We start from the raw sequence: 18,673 nt of genomic DNA on the forward strand, positions 1-18,673 counted from the left end.
GAGGTGCAAGTGTATGCTCTCATATCTATGGTATTGTATCTCATGAGTCATGCATACCTGCTAGCAATGAAGCTTATACATCCATTAAACAGTGCTAAAATTATAATGTTTAATGAGGATGAATCAGGGTACTGGATTAAGATATGCATGGCTGCTGAAGTTTCCAAGAGCAGACATCAATGGTAAAAGAAACAGGGTATTTCACTAGACACTGTTACCTTACCTTTTTAAAAAAAATATGAGCTGGGCCATATGTCCTAAAATGATAACATGATATACTACAAGATGAAATTACATTTACAGTGGTATGGCAATGGTACAGTAATAGCAGATACACAATACAGGAGATACAATGCAGATGATACACAAAACTGTATGCAAGCCAATAAAGGGAGACAGCCAAGCTATCCATAAGCCAGGAGAAGGCAAACATACAAGAAAACATACGCTCTTTACAATACATTTACAAACACCAGAGGTAGCCAAGCCAACTACAATCTAGTAAGCCAGGTGTAAGTACAAAATAATACAAACAAACATACCGCTATTAATCTTTTTCCTGGTCTTGTGCAGCTGGCATGGTGTTGGGCGTGGCCGCCTTGATTACTTTCCTTTGCGTGGAGTGCATCCACTGGCAGCTGGCATGACGACTTGAGACTTGGTGTGCCAGCTGGCAACAATTCCAAAAACAAATGATCAGACAGTAGTTCGTTCGTCTAAATCGCTGTTTGAATCCGTCTGGTCAATTAACTGCATTGTAGTGGGCATCACGTGCTAGCTGTTTTGATCAGCGTTAAATAGAATAGTCGTACGTTTTCTATCACCTCCACGAAAACTCCTGCCCATTATACAATCGCCTCTTTGTTCAACATGGATTCCATTCCTGGTGAGTGTTAAGCCTTAGGCCTTGTAGTTTTCTCAAACATTATTTATGTATTAGTTAGTCTAGTTATTTATTTAATTTATTTTATTCATTCATTCATTATTATTAACTTCTCTCCAGTGTCTCCAAATCACAGGAATAGGGGGTAATGTACTAGAAGTTGGATGACGTGCCGTTGACTTTGGAATGTTAACAATAGACCATTGGTAATCTGGTTATCATGTGAGATCACGTGACTTCAAGCTAACCATGTCTTAATCCCAAAGTAATGATCAGGGTTTTTACCCCTATTTAGTGGGGACCTACATACCCATACAAGCTAGACAGAAGGTCTAGCATTTGTCCCCACTAGAAAGGGCCCATGAAGCACTCATCCATTCATTCACACAAGCAATCACTGTAGGTGATTGTACTTAGATGTCCCTCCAAATACAATTACCATTATGTTCAATCATTGCCACAACTAACATTCGCCTCGGTTTCTAAAACCATGAGGAGCCAATCTTGAAGTTAAACATGATACCCTCAAAAAACTGCTTGCGGAGACTGAGGTGTTACAACATACATGCCACAATGCATAACAGCTTAAGTTCTGCTTACGTTACTGATCCATTTAGACACTATATGACTACTTCTTTCTGATCCCTTACTCTACCAAGTGCACTTTGATAAAGTCCCGAGACTCTGCTACAATCTGAGGAGGCCTATCTAGTCCAGGTGTACAGCTCAGTACTTGAGGTCTGAATAGTAGGGTTTTCACCTAAACCAGTTGTAACTGTGTTAATTAACTGCCCTCTTCTACTGCTATGTCCTGTGTAAAAATAAATAAATTAAACTGCATTGAAGGCTTGTTAGAGTTTCAGTAGAGTTAGTTGCATTCTCCCCCTGAAATTAAACATCTTGAGGGTTTCCTCTTCTTGCAAGGAATAACAATGCAGAAGAGTCAGCATCTATCCTTTCCAGATTAACTTGTATGTCCTTGAGCTGAAATGAACTGCTCAAAAAGCCAACAATAAAACTAGTGGTTGTCCACTGTAAATAGTGTGTAGCTGAGTGGTCTTAACATTGCTGTCGCCGACATACTGACTTAGTTCTTTCACTGGAATATGTAAACTGGGACTACTCTGTAGGCCTTCTTACAAGCAGTGAGCCTTTTGCTATTACGTATCTGGGGAGCCAAGTACTTAATTCATTTACACTGTACTTCATTTACACTACACTATCCTCACTTAGAGAGAAAATGTTGGATATCAAGTACTGCTTTCTTGGCTTATTTTTCTAAGGAATGAGACCCACTCAGCAGCAAGCCTCTAGATCTACACGTCTTGGTTGCTATTATAAAGTGATCCCTGCACGTAGGGCAGGTACCAATGCTAGTGTTGTATAATATCAAACTCAATGCTTCAATAAAACACAGTAAAAGTTTCACACACACTTTGCATACCTTTGTGAAAGTATAAAGTATCTAATCATTGCAGTACACTAATAGATACAATCGCTGTTTTATGGATGATCACAGAGAAAGTCTCAACATGACAGACAAATACAAAATCCATAAATTTGATAGTTAGCTCTACTTCAAGTATTAATAGTAATCAGATATGGGTGAACTGAACTGTGGTTGATTATGTCAAGGCAATTTCTGCCTGTCAGGTATAGACATCACTAGGATAAACAACAATTTTGGTGATATATTATATCCACACAAAAACAGTCAAGCTGTGAAAAAATGGTGCGACCTTAAAAAGCCTCAGTGAAAAAGTTGTGAAATCAAAGGCGGCAGCCAATTTATGATGTTAATGCTAAAGGCCGCACCAATTTTTCACAGCTTGGCTGTTTTTGTGTGGATTTCACTTCTTTTTGTACTTTATAAGGCCCTAAAACCAGCCTATAGCTGACTTAGAGATTTGTTTTTACTCAATTTCTTCTTTTCTATTTGTAGATACAATGATGATTATTGAAGACAGACTTATAAATGTATTTCATTGCATGATTTAATTCAATATTTGATACTATTATTGTAATACTCTAATAATTAGAGTGCACATTTTTTTGAGGATTTCTAATAAACATACATAGGATGTTCTAGAACAATCCAGAACTTCTATTGGTAGATCTGTGAAATTATAAATGTTTGATTATAAGCAGATTTCAACTAGAAATTTCATTTATAAAACAGAAATTAAATGAGGTGATCAGCCAAGCTAGCAGTGGTTCAGTGGTTAAGGATGCGGGTGTTAGGTATGGAGGTCCCTGGTTCGAACTCTAATAAGTTGGTTTTTTTTGACATTTTTTGCAGTGGTTGATTATGTCAAGGCAATTTCTGCCTGTCAGGTATAGACATCACTATGGTAAACAATGATTTTGGTGATATATTATATTACTTAACCTTCACACACAATGACACATACATGCATGCACATGCTACATCACCTATGCAAAGAATTGTGTAGATTCTTATTATGACATGAAGTGATAACTTTTCTAACCAGCTGTACATTATAGCTAATAACAGTTTTGTTTAGAAATCAATACATGCTGACTGTTCAGGTTAATTCCACCAGTTCAGTATTTTTGCCAGAAAAAAAAAGAGCTATCATATTACTATATTATATGTGGCCAGGCCTGTGAATGTGGACACAAACTACACCCCATCATATAGCAGGTCATATCTCAGTCCTGGAATGGAATATCTGCATTGTATAGCTAATGAAGTGTTTAATAAATCAATGAAGTGGCATGGCCATAGCGTAATGGCATAATAAGCTATGTATGCTATGAGTCATGAAAGTTTGAAAAATTAGGACAGTTTTATGTACCCACATGCCCTATATTTCACAGGCCCAGTCACATATATGCTTACAGCAAACAAACATAAGATAGCACTTTATAGAAGAGAAAACACTTAATGCACATCATGTTCTGTCTTGTGTAGGAAAGGTGACATGGTTGAAGTACACAAACATGGTAGTCTACATGAATATCTACTTCACTTACACAAAAATGGTCGCCAACCTATTACTGCATTTTGGTGGGGTCAGCAAAGAGTTGTGAGTATCTGCAGTCCTGAAACTTTTAAAGATACCATCAAATTGACCAACAGACCAAGTGAGTGGTATAAAAAGGTTGTGTGAAAGTGTATGTGGTATGTATACAATGGTGGATCCAGGATGGGGCATTTGGGACAAATGCCCCATCCCCCTCTCACCACCTTGTGGAAGAGCCAGCCATACTTGTGATTAAAATACTAAACTTTATGTCAGGCCAAGATCAGTTTAGCTATAAAACTCATGAAAATATGCACATTTTACTAGCACTTAAAATTTCACGAAGCAAACCAATGTCAAACTAGCTGTTAAATTGTTATACAGCACCTTCGTGCGTACTAAGCGCCTCTAAAATTAATTATCGTGTTGCTGTTGTTTAAGACGTTTGGAGCCTTTTAACAGCTTTTAAGATTTCACAACCATCTTCAAGGGCCAAAATGGCAAAAATCAGTGAGACACTACTAAGAGGTGATTATTTGCCACTTCAAAAATGCAGCAACTGGCAAGAGAATCTGGATCTCCCCAATCACCTACAACTTAGCCTGTTTGTGCCCCTCCCCTTGCTGGCTCCTGGATCTGCCCCTGGTATATGCACTGCCAAATTCCACTTCGCAGGCTTGATAGCACACATGATGAGGTTATGGAGAGACTAGCCATGCGGTGGAGGATCCACTCAAAATTGTTCCTTGCAAGTACATACCTCATGCATGCACATTATACCTTTTCACCATAATAAAGCTGCATTAAGGAAACATTAGCAACTGGGCCATAATTATCTGAAATATTTGAGACCCAGGTACCTGCTACTACCCACTCTCCTGGGAGTTTACTTATATGTTCTAAATCTCAAAGTTTCTTATTTGAAGGAGGGATCTATTTAATAAAAGGTAGTAAAACAAGAGATGAATGATGATATTACAGCAAAGCTCAGTGGGAAAGTCCTTACTTTGGCATTGAGCAACATAATTGTTATATATAGCTAATGTGAATGCCAAAGTAGGGACTTTCCCACTGAGCTATGCTGTAATATCACCATTCATCTCATGTTTCACTACTTTTTATTGCATAGATCCCTACTTCATTTTGAAATTAACATTTTTAAAAAATAGTAGTTTGTTTAGTTTTTGTTGTAGTACAGCTAACTACAATGTAACTTATGACTGTTGTATTACAGTGACTGTTGTATTAGAGTATATCTCGAGTCAGCCAAGGGGTGTGCAGCAAAGCTATACCAATAAGGGGTGAGGTCATCTTGTTTACTGTTAAGTAAACAGCTAGATTGTTAAGGAGGTGCGGTCTCCATACTCTATCACTATTAGTCCACCTAGACCTTTAATTGATGGGCATGGTCACGAACCTATTGTGAACAGGATCCCAATTGCAAACTTGCAGATATCTAGCTAGTACCATACGCAAGGAAATTTTGATGTAAGAAAAAATTGACAAATTCACACTTTAGCAGATTTGACGAATAAAATGTTGACGAAAATCAAGAAATTGTAGACAAAACCTGTACTTTTAAAGGCGCTTATAAACATTTGATGAATTTAAATTTGAGGAATTAAACCGATTTGTCAAATTTTTCTGACATCAAAATTTCCTTGCATACGGTATACCTCTTATAGTAGTACTGGGACTGAAACACTTCTGAAATCCAGCTCTGAAATAATCCTTTGGCGTCTATTATGCTGCTGAAAGAAAGTGTTGATACGGAAATTAATGCCTTGGTATGGATTTGCAGTCGATGAAGAAGAAGACAAGCAGCCTGATTGAAGATCAAAGAAAAGACAAGGCGCAGAGGGCCTACACTCGTTGGAACCCCAAAAGGCACATCCCACTGGTGAGTTTGATATTGTGGCATAAAATGGTGGCCGTGCACTGCTTCGTTTGGCCTCTATCCTTGTGACTGTGGTCCGTGAGGCAGTCAGGCAGTGAGACTAAAATTCTAGTTTTAGTGATTTTTAAAAATTCTATATTCTGCCACCTGTAAGTGTTTTGTTATATTTAATGATATTATATGGTATTCCGTAAAGGTGATTTTCATTGCGTAAAATGTCTCTAGGATGATTTTTAAAGGCAGAATTTTGGGCAGCGTGTGAAATTTTCAGGGCGGTCTCTACTTATCGGTACTACTGTACTGTTTTATATAGTGACCTGTGGCATGCAGTTTAATCTGACAGAGTGTGTTATTTCTTAACAAGGATTTAGGTCAAAAGACACTGACTGATCCATATTTTACTGCCCTTGCATAATTATAGTTCCTTGAAGGCCTGGGTTGGTGCATTCTATAGTTTAATTCTAGCTTCTATCATTTTTATGCATGTCATTTACCATTTGCTATGTTGTTCACCCATTTCCCTTATTCCTTATACAGATTGCCTTGCAGTGGCCTTTAATAACATCTAGAAGATAAAAGTCTTTGTAATTAGTTGTGGCCAAAAGTTATTTGATTGTAATCAAACTGAAATGCAAGGTATATATATGTTATACCCAAACTGAGATTGACATGTGTGAACATACCTATACTGTATAACTTTTAGTGGTAACAACATTTGTACTGATGGATGATCAAATATTATAAGAATTTTAAAACTATTATTACTTAAAGTATAATTTACCTCTTAGCCTTCCTCAAGGGATAGCTGTAATAGAGATATTTGAAACTTGAAGTGTGTAGGTATGTACATTGAATGATGAAACAGCAGGCATTGTATTTGTATGTGGTGCAGCGAAGTGTGCGGATAAAATTAAACTTCAACACTTTATAGTGCAATTATGTTAACTATGACTTGACCAAAATAACTGTATTAAACAACACCTACTTCTGCTATTAATAATAGAACTATCAAATGGCTATATACTGTAATGTTGTATGTTTAGAAGCATTAGTTCCACTGTTTGAGCCAGTAACAGGACCACTCAGTATAATCTATGCTAATGGAGTAGAATGGGAAGATAGAAGAAAATGGTTGTATGAATCATTAAAAGGAACATCTCTTGAAAGTTATATACCTATGTTTATAAAGGTAACTGTACAGAATTAGATATAGTGTATAAATAATTGAACTATATAATTACAGTGGTACCTCTACAATACAAACTCCCTATAGTAAGGACAAACCATTTTGTCTTAACAGATCTGACTACAAACATTTTTTACCTCTGAGAGAGGAAAATCTAGCACAAATAGGCCTAAAATTCTATAAGTGTCCATTACAGAGAGGTTCCACTGTATTTCGTTTCATGTTTATTTTTAAAGAGAGTGCCTTGTTTGAGGAACAGCATAGTACTGTACATGTAGTTCAATATGATATATAACATTGTCTATTTTTTTGTCAATTGTGTAGCTAAACATTAATCTGTAGTATAATAAAGGTTACATGATATCTACATGATACACAATTATGATTATTTTGATGCGCAGTATGCGGTATACGTATATTAAATGGTACACTAGAGATACATCTATGTGTGCTCGTGTTTTTGCTTTATAGATAGCCAATGAAACTGCTGATACTTGGTCCCAACTTGATGATAATAACATTGTGGATATAAAGGAGGAATTTTTAACTATGACTCTTAAGGGAATTACAAGGACATGTTATGGAAGTATGTTCAATGATGATGAGGAGGTCCGGAAAATGTCTAACATATATCAGAAGGTATATACTGTGGTTATAGGAAATTTCTATTATTCTCAGCCTTAGTGTATATTTCATTCACCAGTGTTGAGATCTGTGGCTGCAAGAGGATTGTATATTTTGCTTATTTTATTGCAGATTTGGGGTGAAATGGAGCAGAATCTACATGTTGGTCCACCTAAGCCAGGAAGTGAAAGGGAAAAAATGTTTAAAGATTACTCACAACAATTCAGGGATGTTATGCAAGAAGCAGTTAGAAAAAGACGAAGTGGAGAAGAACAAGAGAGTGTTCCATTTATTGATTCTTTACTCCAATCTGGTGTTTCAGATGAACAGGTTTGTTATTGATTTAAATTATGCAAATACAGTGAAACCTCCACTTCAGTAATAAGGCCACCTCGTTATAGTGGCCGGGTTCAGTAATTTCAAATATATCTTCCATACTATTACATTGATTTAATTTTCATTAATAAGGCCACCTCATTAATAAGGCCTGTGGCCACATACCGTAGGACCAAACTGCGTGGTAAAACTAACATAATATTACCTCAATAAAGGGGCCAGCTGAGTAGGAAGTTAGATGAAAGCCAAGGTATCACTGCTAAATTTGAGTGCTTAATTTGGCTACTAATGGCTAGATCTACTATTCTGGCAAAATACAGAACTTTATGCTTTTACCAGCCATTGTTGTCAATAATAAATAGCTGTTGCAGTAACTATCCTGTTGTTAGTTTGTTGCAGCCTTGATAATAAGACCACTTTGTTTTATGGTTGCAGTAATTAGGTTTTCAGTAATAGGGCCACCTCACTAATAAGGCCACTCATAGTGGGTCCCATAGGTGGCCCTATTAATAAGATTTCACTGTATTATACGGGTTTCAATTACATACATTCTATATAGCATGAAAAGCATCACCAAAAATATTCACCAGACAGAGAGGGTAACTACCATATAGCCTAAACATTTCGAGGGGGAAAATTTTGCTGTTTTCGCAGTTTTGGGGGTTATCAGCAAAAATGTTAGCCTTGAAATATTTAAGCCTCCATATAGTCTAATACATTTTGGGAGTGCTTGCAAATTTGCGAAAATTTTATTTTTAGCAGCATTGCTCAACCTCAAAATATTTGCCCCTCGAAATATTTAGGCTATACGGTATTGTGTATTTCTAGATCAATGCATCCAACTATGGCATTTGTGTCAATTGAACATGTATATACACACATACTTCAACAATCTAAACAATTCAAGGAGTCAATTATTAGCATTTAAACTAAGCACAGCGCAACGAGAGGCATAGACTGATCAGTATAGCAGCGTCTACAACACGTATATAAACAAAGACTGATTACATATGTGTAGCGTCAACCCAAACGTGTAGATCAGTCTGTCCCAAACCTGGACTCTTAACTTAGACGGCACCTCTGTATATGTCACGAGTATAATCGTATTATAGACCCACACAGAGTCACACATACCTCAATACGGTTGCATACTATCTCTCTATACGGCTGTATACGCTTCTGCTAGACCCACGCCTTGCCCTCAAGACGGCCCATATCCCTTCCGAAATACCCTTTTAATTAATGACGTTGCTTTCAATTTTTTGTTGCTATTTCACGTGAGCCAAAACAGTTGTACAATAATGAAACTGAAAAAAAAGGGTAAAACAACCTCATAGTCAATGAATTTTCAGTTATATCTGTTCTGCCTGATCATCACTGAGCTGTGTAGCAAGAACTCACAACACTAGCTACCCAATCCTTGCTTTCTTCATACTGAGAACAATCACATCATTTCTTCATCTGCAAATAGTTAACATCAATGTTCATACTTCCATGTTGTAAATATACTTACCAACGCCAGTTTCAAGGTGAGTAGGTGCATTGAACTTGAGGAGTCATTGATGGGGCATGAGATAAAAATTAGCAAAACCATACAGTATAACTCTACTCACATCGGTATCTCTCAAACTAACTGCTCTTGGAGTGCTCTATATAAAAACATATATGTGACCCGCATCTTGCATGCCACGTACCACGTTGTGATATTCAGCCCCTGTGCACCTTGAGGATTCAAGATTGCTAGAATCACAGGGTCAATGTAGCACAAATAACTTACTAAATAACCCAAGCAGGTACATCATACAGAGTTTACAAAGGAGTAGACAATATCCACTTTCCTTCAATACTTTATTCAATGTTCCAGCATTTCAAAAATGGAGGCAGTCCAAAGTCTATATTGCATAAGTGCACAGTCACCAATTATTATAGGGTACACATATACACATACTGTCAGATCTCCACAGTGGTTAGTAGGACGTGTAACACCTGATTACTTTCATCGTCCCTCTTCTCTTAGGTCCATGTCCTACATGTAATTCTTCTATGAAAGGACATATGCAGTCAACATAATACAGCTTGCATATTACAGTATCTGACTATCTGTAGTTTATGTGCACCTCTTTTTTAACTGTTTGTACGATTCACTCACTCCTTCACGGTTGACGCTGTAAATGGTGGTGTCATAGTGTCATAGTGTTGATGTGCTGCTCTGTGAACAAAATTAGAGATATAAGACAAAAGTACAACTTAAGAAAATAGTCACCAATTATTATAGGGTACACATATACACATACTGTCAGATCTCCACAGTGGTTAGTAGGACGTGTAACACCTGATTACTTTCATCGTCCCTCTTCTCTTAGGTCCATTCCTGCATGTAATTCTTCTATGAAAGGACATATGCAGTCAACATAATACAGCTTGCGTAATACAGTATCTGACTATCTGTAGTTTATGTGCACCTCTTTTCTAACTGTTTGTGCAATTCACTCACTCCTTCATGGTTGACACTGTAAACAGTGGTGTCATAGTGTCGATGTGCTGCTCTGTGAACAAAATTAGAGATATAAGACAAAATTACAACTTAAGAAAATAGTCATCAGCTTTCTTTCTCATCTTGAGTAAATTCGTTAGCAAGTAATTGAATATAACAGTCAAAAAACCTATAATATTTATGAAGTTGTTGTAAATTAAAAAATTGTGATAATAACACTGATTGGTAATGGCTCACTGCATGGACTTTCCCTTAATGCAATCTCGTGTTGGTCATCTGACTTCACAGCTCACCAACATCCTTCCTAAGAGTTAAAATTGCTTGTGTCATCATTTGGCGTTCTACATGCAGCTATATAAGTAGAGGATATTGTACACAGGACATGGTATACACAAGTAAAATTCATACAGTGAATTATTATTTATTCTTGCCAATACTATTAACACACAAAGCTAAGGGGTATATATGGCCACATGTTGTCTTGGGCTTGGGCTAGGCCAGTCACATACATCACACCCAAGAGAGATGAGACAAAGATGCAACAGTTACACTTTTGTCTGTAACCGTAGTTATTATATTAATAACTAGCTGGGCACTTTATAATAACATGGTACAGAGATTTAAAATAAAGCACACTACAGGAATATCACAATAATAAATATTTGTAGGGGACTTATCTGATACAGATGGGTCTCTCAATACATTGTACCAGCTCCCACAGATGCAAAGCATCCCACAGAATGCCCACGCAAGAGACCAGACGAGTAGAACTGGTTAAGTAAAGCATATTGACAATTTTATGAGTACGTGTAAAGAATGACCCCTTACAATCCCACACTCAAGCAATCCCATGCATACTACTGCGTGTGTGCAAGCTTCTGTTGTTCTTTTTGAAGGGGTGAGCATTGCCAGACTGACTCAACAAAATTTAATTCTGCCATGGATTCACCCTCATTGACCCACTCGGACTTTTACACCTCTGTTCCAGGACCACAGAAATCAGGCCAGCCTAGATTCTATGCTGGGACCATTGGATTGACTCTACTAGTCTGTTGTGGCCATGTCACTTTCTCTTCAGACAACAGATGAAGTATGCTGCCATATATGGATTGGCGGTGAGCAACTAGTCTATAGCCAGAGCACTGTTTTGTCATTGGGTCAGCAAAAAAACAGATGTTTTACTATGTGATAGCAGTGTTGGGCCACTACTAGATATCTACCATTAAGAATCTGCTAACGTTTGCACCTTGAATCAAATTTACTAATAACATGATGCTGATATTTCGTACATCACAAAAAATCTCACTAGCTAAAGTTTGTGTAAAGAGTGGCTAGGAATTCATATTGTCTAACCAAATTCATATAAACTGAAAATAATTATAACTAATATACGATCTGTAGCATTTAAGTCTGTTCCATGTCCACCGAGACTGTAGCTACATGACACTGTTTGTGGCAGCATGTTACCCAAAGACTTTCTTTTCTTTCTGAGTGTAGCTATAGCCGCATGGTTTTTCATCCATTGTTCATTCTCTTTTCCTGACCCATTGACTAAAAGAATAAAAGGGACAAGTGAACAAGAGCGCCTGAGTTACCCAAGAGTGGGCAAACCAGCGGTTCTTCCTTCCCGTTGGGCCGCTGGTAGCTCAACAAGGACGGCGGCTAACTGCTGTTATATTTGTACATACAAACTAGTACTCACTCGAAACATCAGTCACTTCTACCATCTGTGCTTTGGCTGCACCATACTGCCACTCGAACATCAGTCAATCAGTAGCTGCGGCTGGTTCTTTGTCACAATAGCGATTCGCCCCTGATGACGTTTCACACAATGCAGTCAGTCTTGACCACAATTATGTGAACAGAAGAAGGCGTTCACGTATATGTAACATCATTCATTGGCAAGCTATACACCTGTATATGGCCTGCCATCTTGCTCCGTCTCTGTATTTGTCTGTATATTCTCTGTATACGTCTGAAAATGACAGTTTTGTATATATCCGTATATGCTTCTAGTTGCGCTGTGGAGGTTACAGTTTTGACATCATATGACATAGTTAAATGTTGCCTAAACTGACTTAGCGATCAAATGCATAAACTGGTACACCAATATTCATGCATGGCTGCAGTATCTTATTGGCATGATTGGGAAAATTCAATGGTTTTACATGGTGGCTCCTGTGGTAACATAGTAATTAAAACAGTTACTATGTAATGAATGATCATGACTTACAACACTGGTGGCACTTTTAATCCACCCACATACTGAAATATTTGGCAGATTATAAAGTAATTGAAAATCTTATACCCTAAACTAATATTTTTACAAAATATTTATATATCTGTATGTACTATGAAATTCATTTATGTGTGGTACTTCAAAACTCAGAGCTTTCTGCACAGGTATATCGCTGAAATCAAATCATATGTTGTTCTGCCAATACAGATCATTGCTGATGGCATCACATTTATGATAGGAGGTCTCCACACTTCTGGATATTTACTGTACTGGACAGTTCATCACCTAATGCTTAATAAAGATATCTACCACAAGTTGGTGAAGGAGATGAAAGAGCAAGTAGGAGCTGATCGGGGAGATAAACTGAAACAATATGTCTATGATCAAAACACGTAAATAAAAACTGCATGTACACATGTACTTTGCTTGTGGTGCATAATTAATCTCTGCTGTAGGCTGCTTCGTCAAGTTCTAAACGAAATTCTTCGTCTGACAGCATTGGTTACCTTTGCAGCTCGTTATTCTGATGATGATATTGTTACCAGAGGTTACTGCATACCTGCCGGTACACCAATTATGGTTGCTCTGGGAGTGTCTTTGAAAAATGAAGCTGTCTGGAAAGATGCTGAGAAGTAAGGTGTATTTATTAACTCTTTATAGAGTTATTTATATATACTTCATAAGTGATGCTGGCAAATAATAGACAGCTCATTTATGATGCATGCATGTAACCAGGTTTTGCAAAAGAAAACCTCTAAACACATTTTTGTAAAGAATTACAAAATATGGTTTACTATTATATTTTAGGCTTATACATATCATACAACTAAGTATCCTCCAAGGCTATTTCACAAGAGTGACACATGGGGGATAGCTAGGTAAATGGTACACAAACAATAGAGTGAATAATGATGAGAAGGTCAGTTGTACTGCATGTAAGCCAAATATTGCAGATATGGTCATGCACTGCCAAGACAATTTACGTACAGCTAGGAAGTCAATACATTGAAGTTGTAGAAGTTGTATTTTTATGTGGCTATGTGATGACTTCATTCATGTGTGTATCTATATATGTATGTATGCAGATTTGACCACACTCAGTGTCCCCATTTGCAAGGAAAAGATACAATGGCATTTGCTCCTTTTGGTCAAGGCCCACGCAGGTGTCCTGGATATCATTTTTCATACATTGAAGTCAGTGTATTCCTGACCATTCTACTACAACAGTTTACTATCAAACCAGTTGGGGAAGCTAAGGATGTGGGAAGAGTTCATGGTTTAGTCACTACTCCTAAAGAAGTGATGAAATTCCAAATTCATTCAATAAACTGCTAAACAGATTGTCAGCAGTAACAAACTATATATACCATGTTTGTTATTTGCCTTATTTCCTGAGATGCATAGGCATATACTGTTGTATATTGAACATTTGAGCATGCACAATTACAAGCTTATTTTTGTGCAAACACATAGAGCTCAGTAGTTACTACAGTAAATTGTGATTGGTCTGAGATATACAGTACACAAGGGTGTACAAAGATAATCATCCAGTGTAACTATTTTGATGTATATAGCATTCTCCACTTTTCAAACACACTTTATGTAACAACTTGAAACAGGCTGTAGGACCAAGTGTCCTACAGACCTTCAGCACTTGTGCTGTAAAGCCTTAACAAACAAAAAAATAAAATTAATTAATTAATCTGCACCATACAGAAAGAATGGAAATAATGTACCTATATTTTTAATATATGAAATATGTAAAAGAAATGTTAATAATAGAATTTCTTGGAATGAAAAGTAGCTAGAAATAGCAACAGGGTGTTTGCCTTATGTTGCTTTTGAGTGAGCTACATATGTATGAAAGATCAGCTGAAGAATTGCTATGCAATGATTGTTCTGACAGTTCCTTTAAAACCTCTGATAACTTACATATTATGATGTACTATTTCTGCCTGTAACTATGTATTTAATGTAAATGTACAACAAGTTTTGAAGCTTTAGGATAGTGAGAAGTATACTAAAAGTCGGTACATTTTTGTGAAGTTAAAAACCAATTAACCATATTCCTTACCAGCAATAGAAAATGGTATAGTCATAAAACGTGGACAATTACATTTGTAAAGTTTAGGGAGGCGTTCTTTGATTGTTAGGCAGTTTTCATCTGCAAAACTGGGGAAACTAAGGCTTAATTTCTTACGGAAGGCAAATGGTTATTTGCTAGCTATAAATTTACTGAGCTCGAGGCATACTACCAACCATACAACTAAGGTGTATATAAAGAGAACTATTAAATATTCTGAGATCTCAAAATATGAAATCTTGACTTGATGTGGAAAGGGTTCATGGTTTAGTTACTACTCCAAAGAAAGCTCTGAAATTTGATGAACTCTGAACAAAATGGTGTTTATTTACCACACAACCAGTGACACCAAGAGTTCATAAATATTATGAACTCTTGGCGACACTAGTAAAAATGCATTAATAATCTGCACACATTTAGTGTAGACAAGCTGCAGTTGACACACATGTTTTGATTTGCAGTTACATACATTATAGTAACACATTGAGGGTGGATTTGTAAAGTGTTTAAGGTATCCTCTTCAAATTATTTTACTGTGTGTTAGCTAGGAAGCTAGTAGTAGCTACAGGTACAGTTGCATTTGTAAGCAATAGACATTGAAAAGATAGCAGAATTAGAGGTGGTTAAAATTATGGTTTAGAAGTAAGGCTAAAATTTAAATACTGTGGTCAACTACTCTAACACAGCATTCAAAATGACATCAAAACTCTTCTAAGCTACATATCATTAGGCCTGTGGGAATTATGCTGGAATTATTTTGGGAATTTTGATTGCAGAAGCTATGCTGGAATTATTCTAGTATAATTTGGGAATATTATGAATAACACATGAAAAAATGAGAATAATACATGAATAATCAGCACATTCAACTAACTCCAGACAAACTAAGTAACAAAAAACAATACATTGCAGCCATTATCAGCAGCATCTGAGTGAGTCTTTTCACTGTTGAAGTAGTCTCTTTCAACTCCCAGCAGCAAATTAAGTTCATTACAAGACTACATAGACGTGTCCTTATTAATGCTGCAGTATAATAGTTGTTAAACTTTACCTATGAGCAAATCGGATAGCTGCAGGTTCGAGCCTGCCCAGGTCCAGTCATTGATGTTTTTCAACTTTTCAAACACACTGAATAAAGTTAATGTGTTTGTTTAAATTATATGTGTATAATAACACGGTTTTTGACAGTTACATAAGAAATTAGTATGCAGTGTTTTGCTAGACTTTTTTTTTGCATGTGTTAGACTACTTTGCTATGTTTTGGTGTCTAACTAACTGTACTTCAGTGGGGAATAATGATAAAATCAGAAACATAAAAAGAATAAAAATGAGCATATTGATGAAATTTTAGGAGATGGAAATTTGGAGATTGAACCTCTTTGTTTATTTTAACTTGTCTTATCATTGTGCATGTCAATCATCCTGCCATATCAATGTTGCTTTAAGGTTGAAATTTTATATAAACCTATATGTACTGAACCATAATCTTAAGCAATGCTTTACACTGGTGTATGAAGACCATTCTAAAAATATTTTCCTTTGACTATAGCATTACATATGTGTATCAAGACACACGGTAGTGTGTCGTGCGGCCCAAGAAGCCGGCGCGTAACACCCGTGAGTATATTGACAGGAAGAAAGAAAACGCAATTTTCGCACCTCCGTAGCTCCGTGCTTCCTTGATGAAACAAGACGATTTTTGCTGTGCATGGACATGCCCTCCAACTGCAGCACTCCACATTCCAAATTTGAGCGAAATCGCTTCGCGCGTTCCCGAGATATGCGACTTCAAAAATTGGCTCAGTTTCTTCGGGTTTTTTTTTCTTCTTATTTTTCTTTTTCTTGTCGCACACTTACAAAAACTGCTATAAAACTCGAATGCCAAATCCGATTGTCTTGAAATGTGGCACACAGAAGGGGGGTATAAAGGCGCATCTCGGTACCAACTTTGGCTGGAATACGATAAACAGGCAAAGAGTTATGAGCGATTATTTACGAAAAATAACACCAATATGTTGTCACGCCTACAGGGTAAACCGCGTATGGGAAGAAGCTGAAAATCGGTGGGAGAATAGGTTAACTATTGAACCTCAAACCTTTTGTGGTTTGAAAGAAATCGAGCTAAAAAACAGGAAGATACAACGAAAAAACCAACAGTGTGTAACAATTACGCAATCGAGATTAGCTAATAAAAAAACGACTACTTGCCACGCCTACCAGATAAACCGCTTGGGGTAATGCTTTGAAAATCGTTGTACAGATGAAGTAATCATCTTAGAAAGGCTCATCAATGGTGTAAAAGAATCAGACTTAAAGCCACGGAGTTATAACACGAAATCCAACTTGGTGCAGCAAGTGCGAGATCGAGATACTCTAATAGAGCAGTCATCCTAATAGAGCAGTCACCCTGAAGAGAATTCAAGAGATCAGCTAGAAATAAGAAACCTGTATAGAGATCAGCTACACACAAGTCACCCTGTAGAGAGATCAGCTAGAAGAAGTTACCTTGTAGGGAGTTCATGCAACTATGGAAAGAGATAGTTCAGCTAGAAAAAATCACCTTGTAGAGTTCAGCTATACAAAGAAACCACCATGTAGAGAGTTCAGCTATACAAACAAATCGCCCTGTGGAGAGATCAATAGAAGAAGTTACCTTGCAGGGAGTTCAGCTACAAAGAAACCATCATGTTTTAGCATCCATAAACACATTGCAGGAGGTGGGGAGGGGGGGGGGGTGGGGGGGGGGGGGGGGGGGGGGGGGGGGGGGGGGGGGGGGGGGTGCAGTGCTATATGGAAGACTAGTGTCTTTCCAGTACTTATAAATAGAGCATTCAATTACTCTAACAAAATCAGATGCATTTGAGGTTTACATGACAGCATGGATACCTGTGTGTTATAATCTCATTTGATTTCTGCACAGTATTATATACATTATTATATGAGCAATTAAAGCATATACACCATCCCTTTAATTAAAAAAAATACAATCTAAAAGAAGACAACAGTATGAATGAGGTATATAGACCAGAAATTCCCTTCCATAAGGGATGCACTACCTCCTCTGGTAAAACTTAAAGAACAGTTGCAACATAAATTTTAGTATTTATTCAAAATGAGGTGATTCACAATCCATGTACATGCACATATGTATGATGAAGTGACTTGCTGACTCACAATAATATGCATGCACATATAACAATCCGGATGATGTGGCATAGATTTAGCCCAGTTCAATTAAAGTGCTGTGTTTAATTAATTTGTACTCACTGCTACTCATGTCTGGCTGGCAGCAAATTTATGCAAAGCCATTGTAACTATAAGGGATGTAAATTAATTACTTCGTAGAGTTGTGAAGAGCAAACATGTATGATGGTTTGCAAATTTAGGAGAGGCCAGGGTCATACTAGGCTGTTCACTTTATAAATAAATTTATTTATAGTGAGGTGAAACTTTGATTGATGTCATTTATCATAAATGTAATTGAATGAGAGGATTTTGTAAAACATCTGTATTCAGTCGAATGGAATGGTGGACTGGAATGGAACGGTAATTAGGTAATTTCACTTTATGGTCACCTCTTTATAAGACCACCTTCTAACAAAGATCACCTCTTTATAAAGACCTTTTTAATGTTTAAATTGCTGTTATCTTGTTGTTTTAGAGTAGTTATTGATCAGTCGTGTGCCACATGTTTAGAAAAGTCAGAGTGCATGATATCTTTGTAATACAGCAATAGCCCCATATAAAACAGCTTGGTTGTACAAAAACGATGTGTCTAAAAGTAACTGACAACTAATATCTATTGAGGCCAAGTAATGAATGTTAATACCGGCAACTAACAATAATATAAATTTATAAAAATTGGTCCTTTATCATTGACTCGTGCAGTCTTGGTGCATTCCTAATTAATTCCCTGTAACTCTAATAAGCTAGTAATTTGGCCA

The 18,673-nt window shown here is 36.9% G+C and overlaps 1 protein-coding gene and 1 long non-coding RNA gene across 3 annotated transcripts; one reads left to right on the forward strand and one right to left on the reverse strand.

Annotated features, from left to right (window-relative positions):
- The first annotated feature begins 868 nt into the window (after positions 1–868).
- Positions 869–14,260, forward strand: LOC136243323 (cytochrome P450 20A1-like). Its single transcript, XM_066034851.1, has 8 exons — positions 869–886; positions 3,819–3,991; positions 6,811–6,956; positions 7,425–7,592; positions 7,710–7,907; positions 12,854–13,038; positions 13,102–13,278; positions 13,732–14,260. Exons 2-8 carry the CDS (start codon positions 3,829–3,831, stop codon positions 13,979–13,981), a joined length of 1,287 nt encoding a protein of 428 aa, XP_065890923.1. The 5' UTR covers positions 869–886; positions 3,819–3,828; the 3' UTR covers positions 13,982–14,260.
- On the reverse strand, positions 9,591–12,362 carry LOC136243326 (uncharacterized). Of its 2 annotated transcripts, XR_010694845.1 has the most exons (4): positions 12,110–12,362; positions 10,376–10,711; positions 9,862–9,954; positions 9,591–9,805 (listed from the first exon to the last, which is right to left on the reverse strand). It is a non-coding gene; the product is annotated as an uncharacterized lncRNA (long non-coding RNA). The 2 variants fall into 2 exon arrangements; XR_010694844.1 differs by lacking the exon at positions 12,110–12,362 and having other exon boundaries at positions 10,376–10,744.
- Positions 14,261–18,673: the final 4,413 nt, after the last annotated feature.

Source organism: Dysidea avara, chromosome 13, assembly GCF_963678975.1.
Source record: "Dysidea avara chromosome 13, odDysAvar1.4, whole genome shotgun sequence".
Classification (NCBI taxonomy): domain Eukaryota; kingdom Metazoa; phylum Porifera; class Demospongiae; order Dictyoceratida; family Dysideidae; genus Dysidea; species Dysidea avara.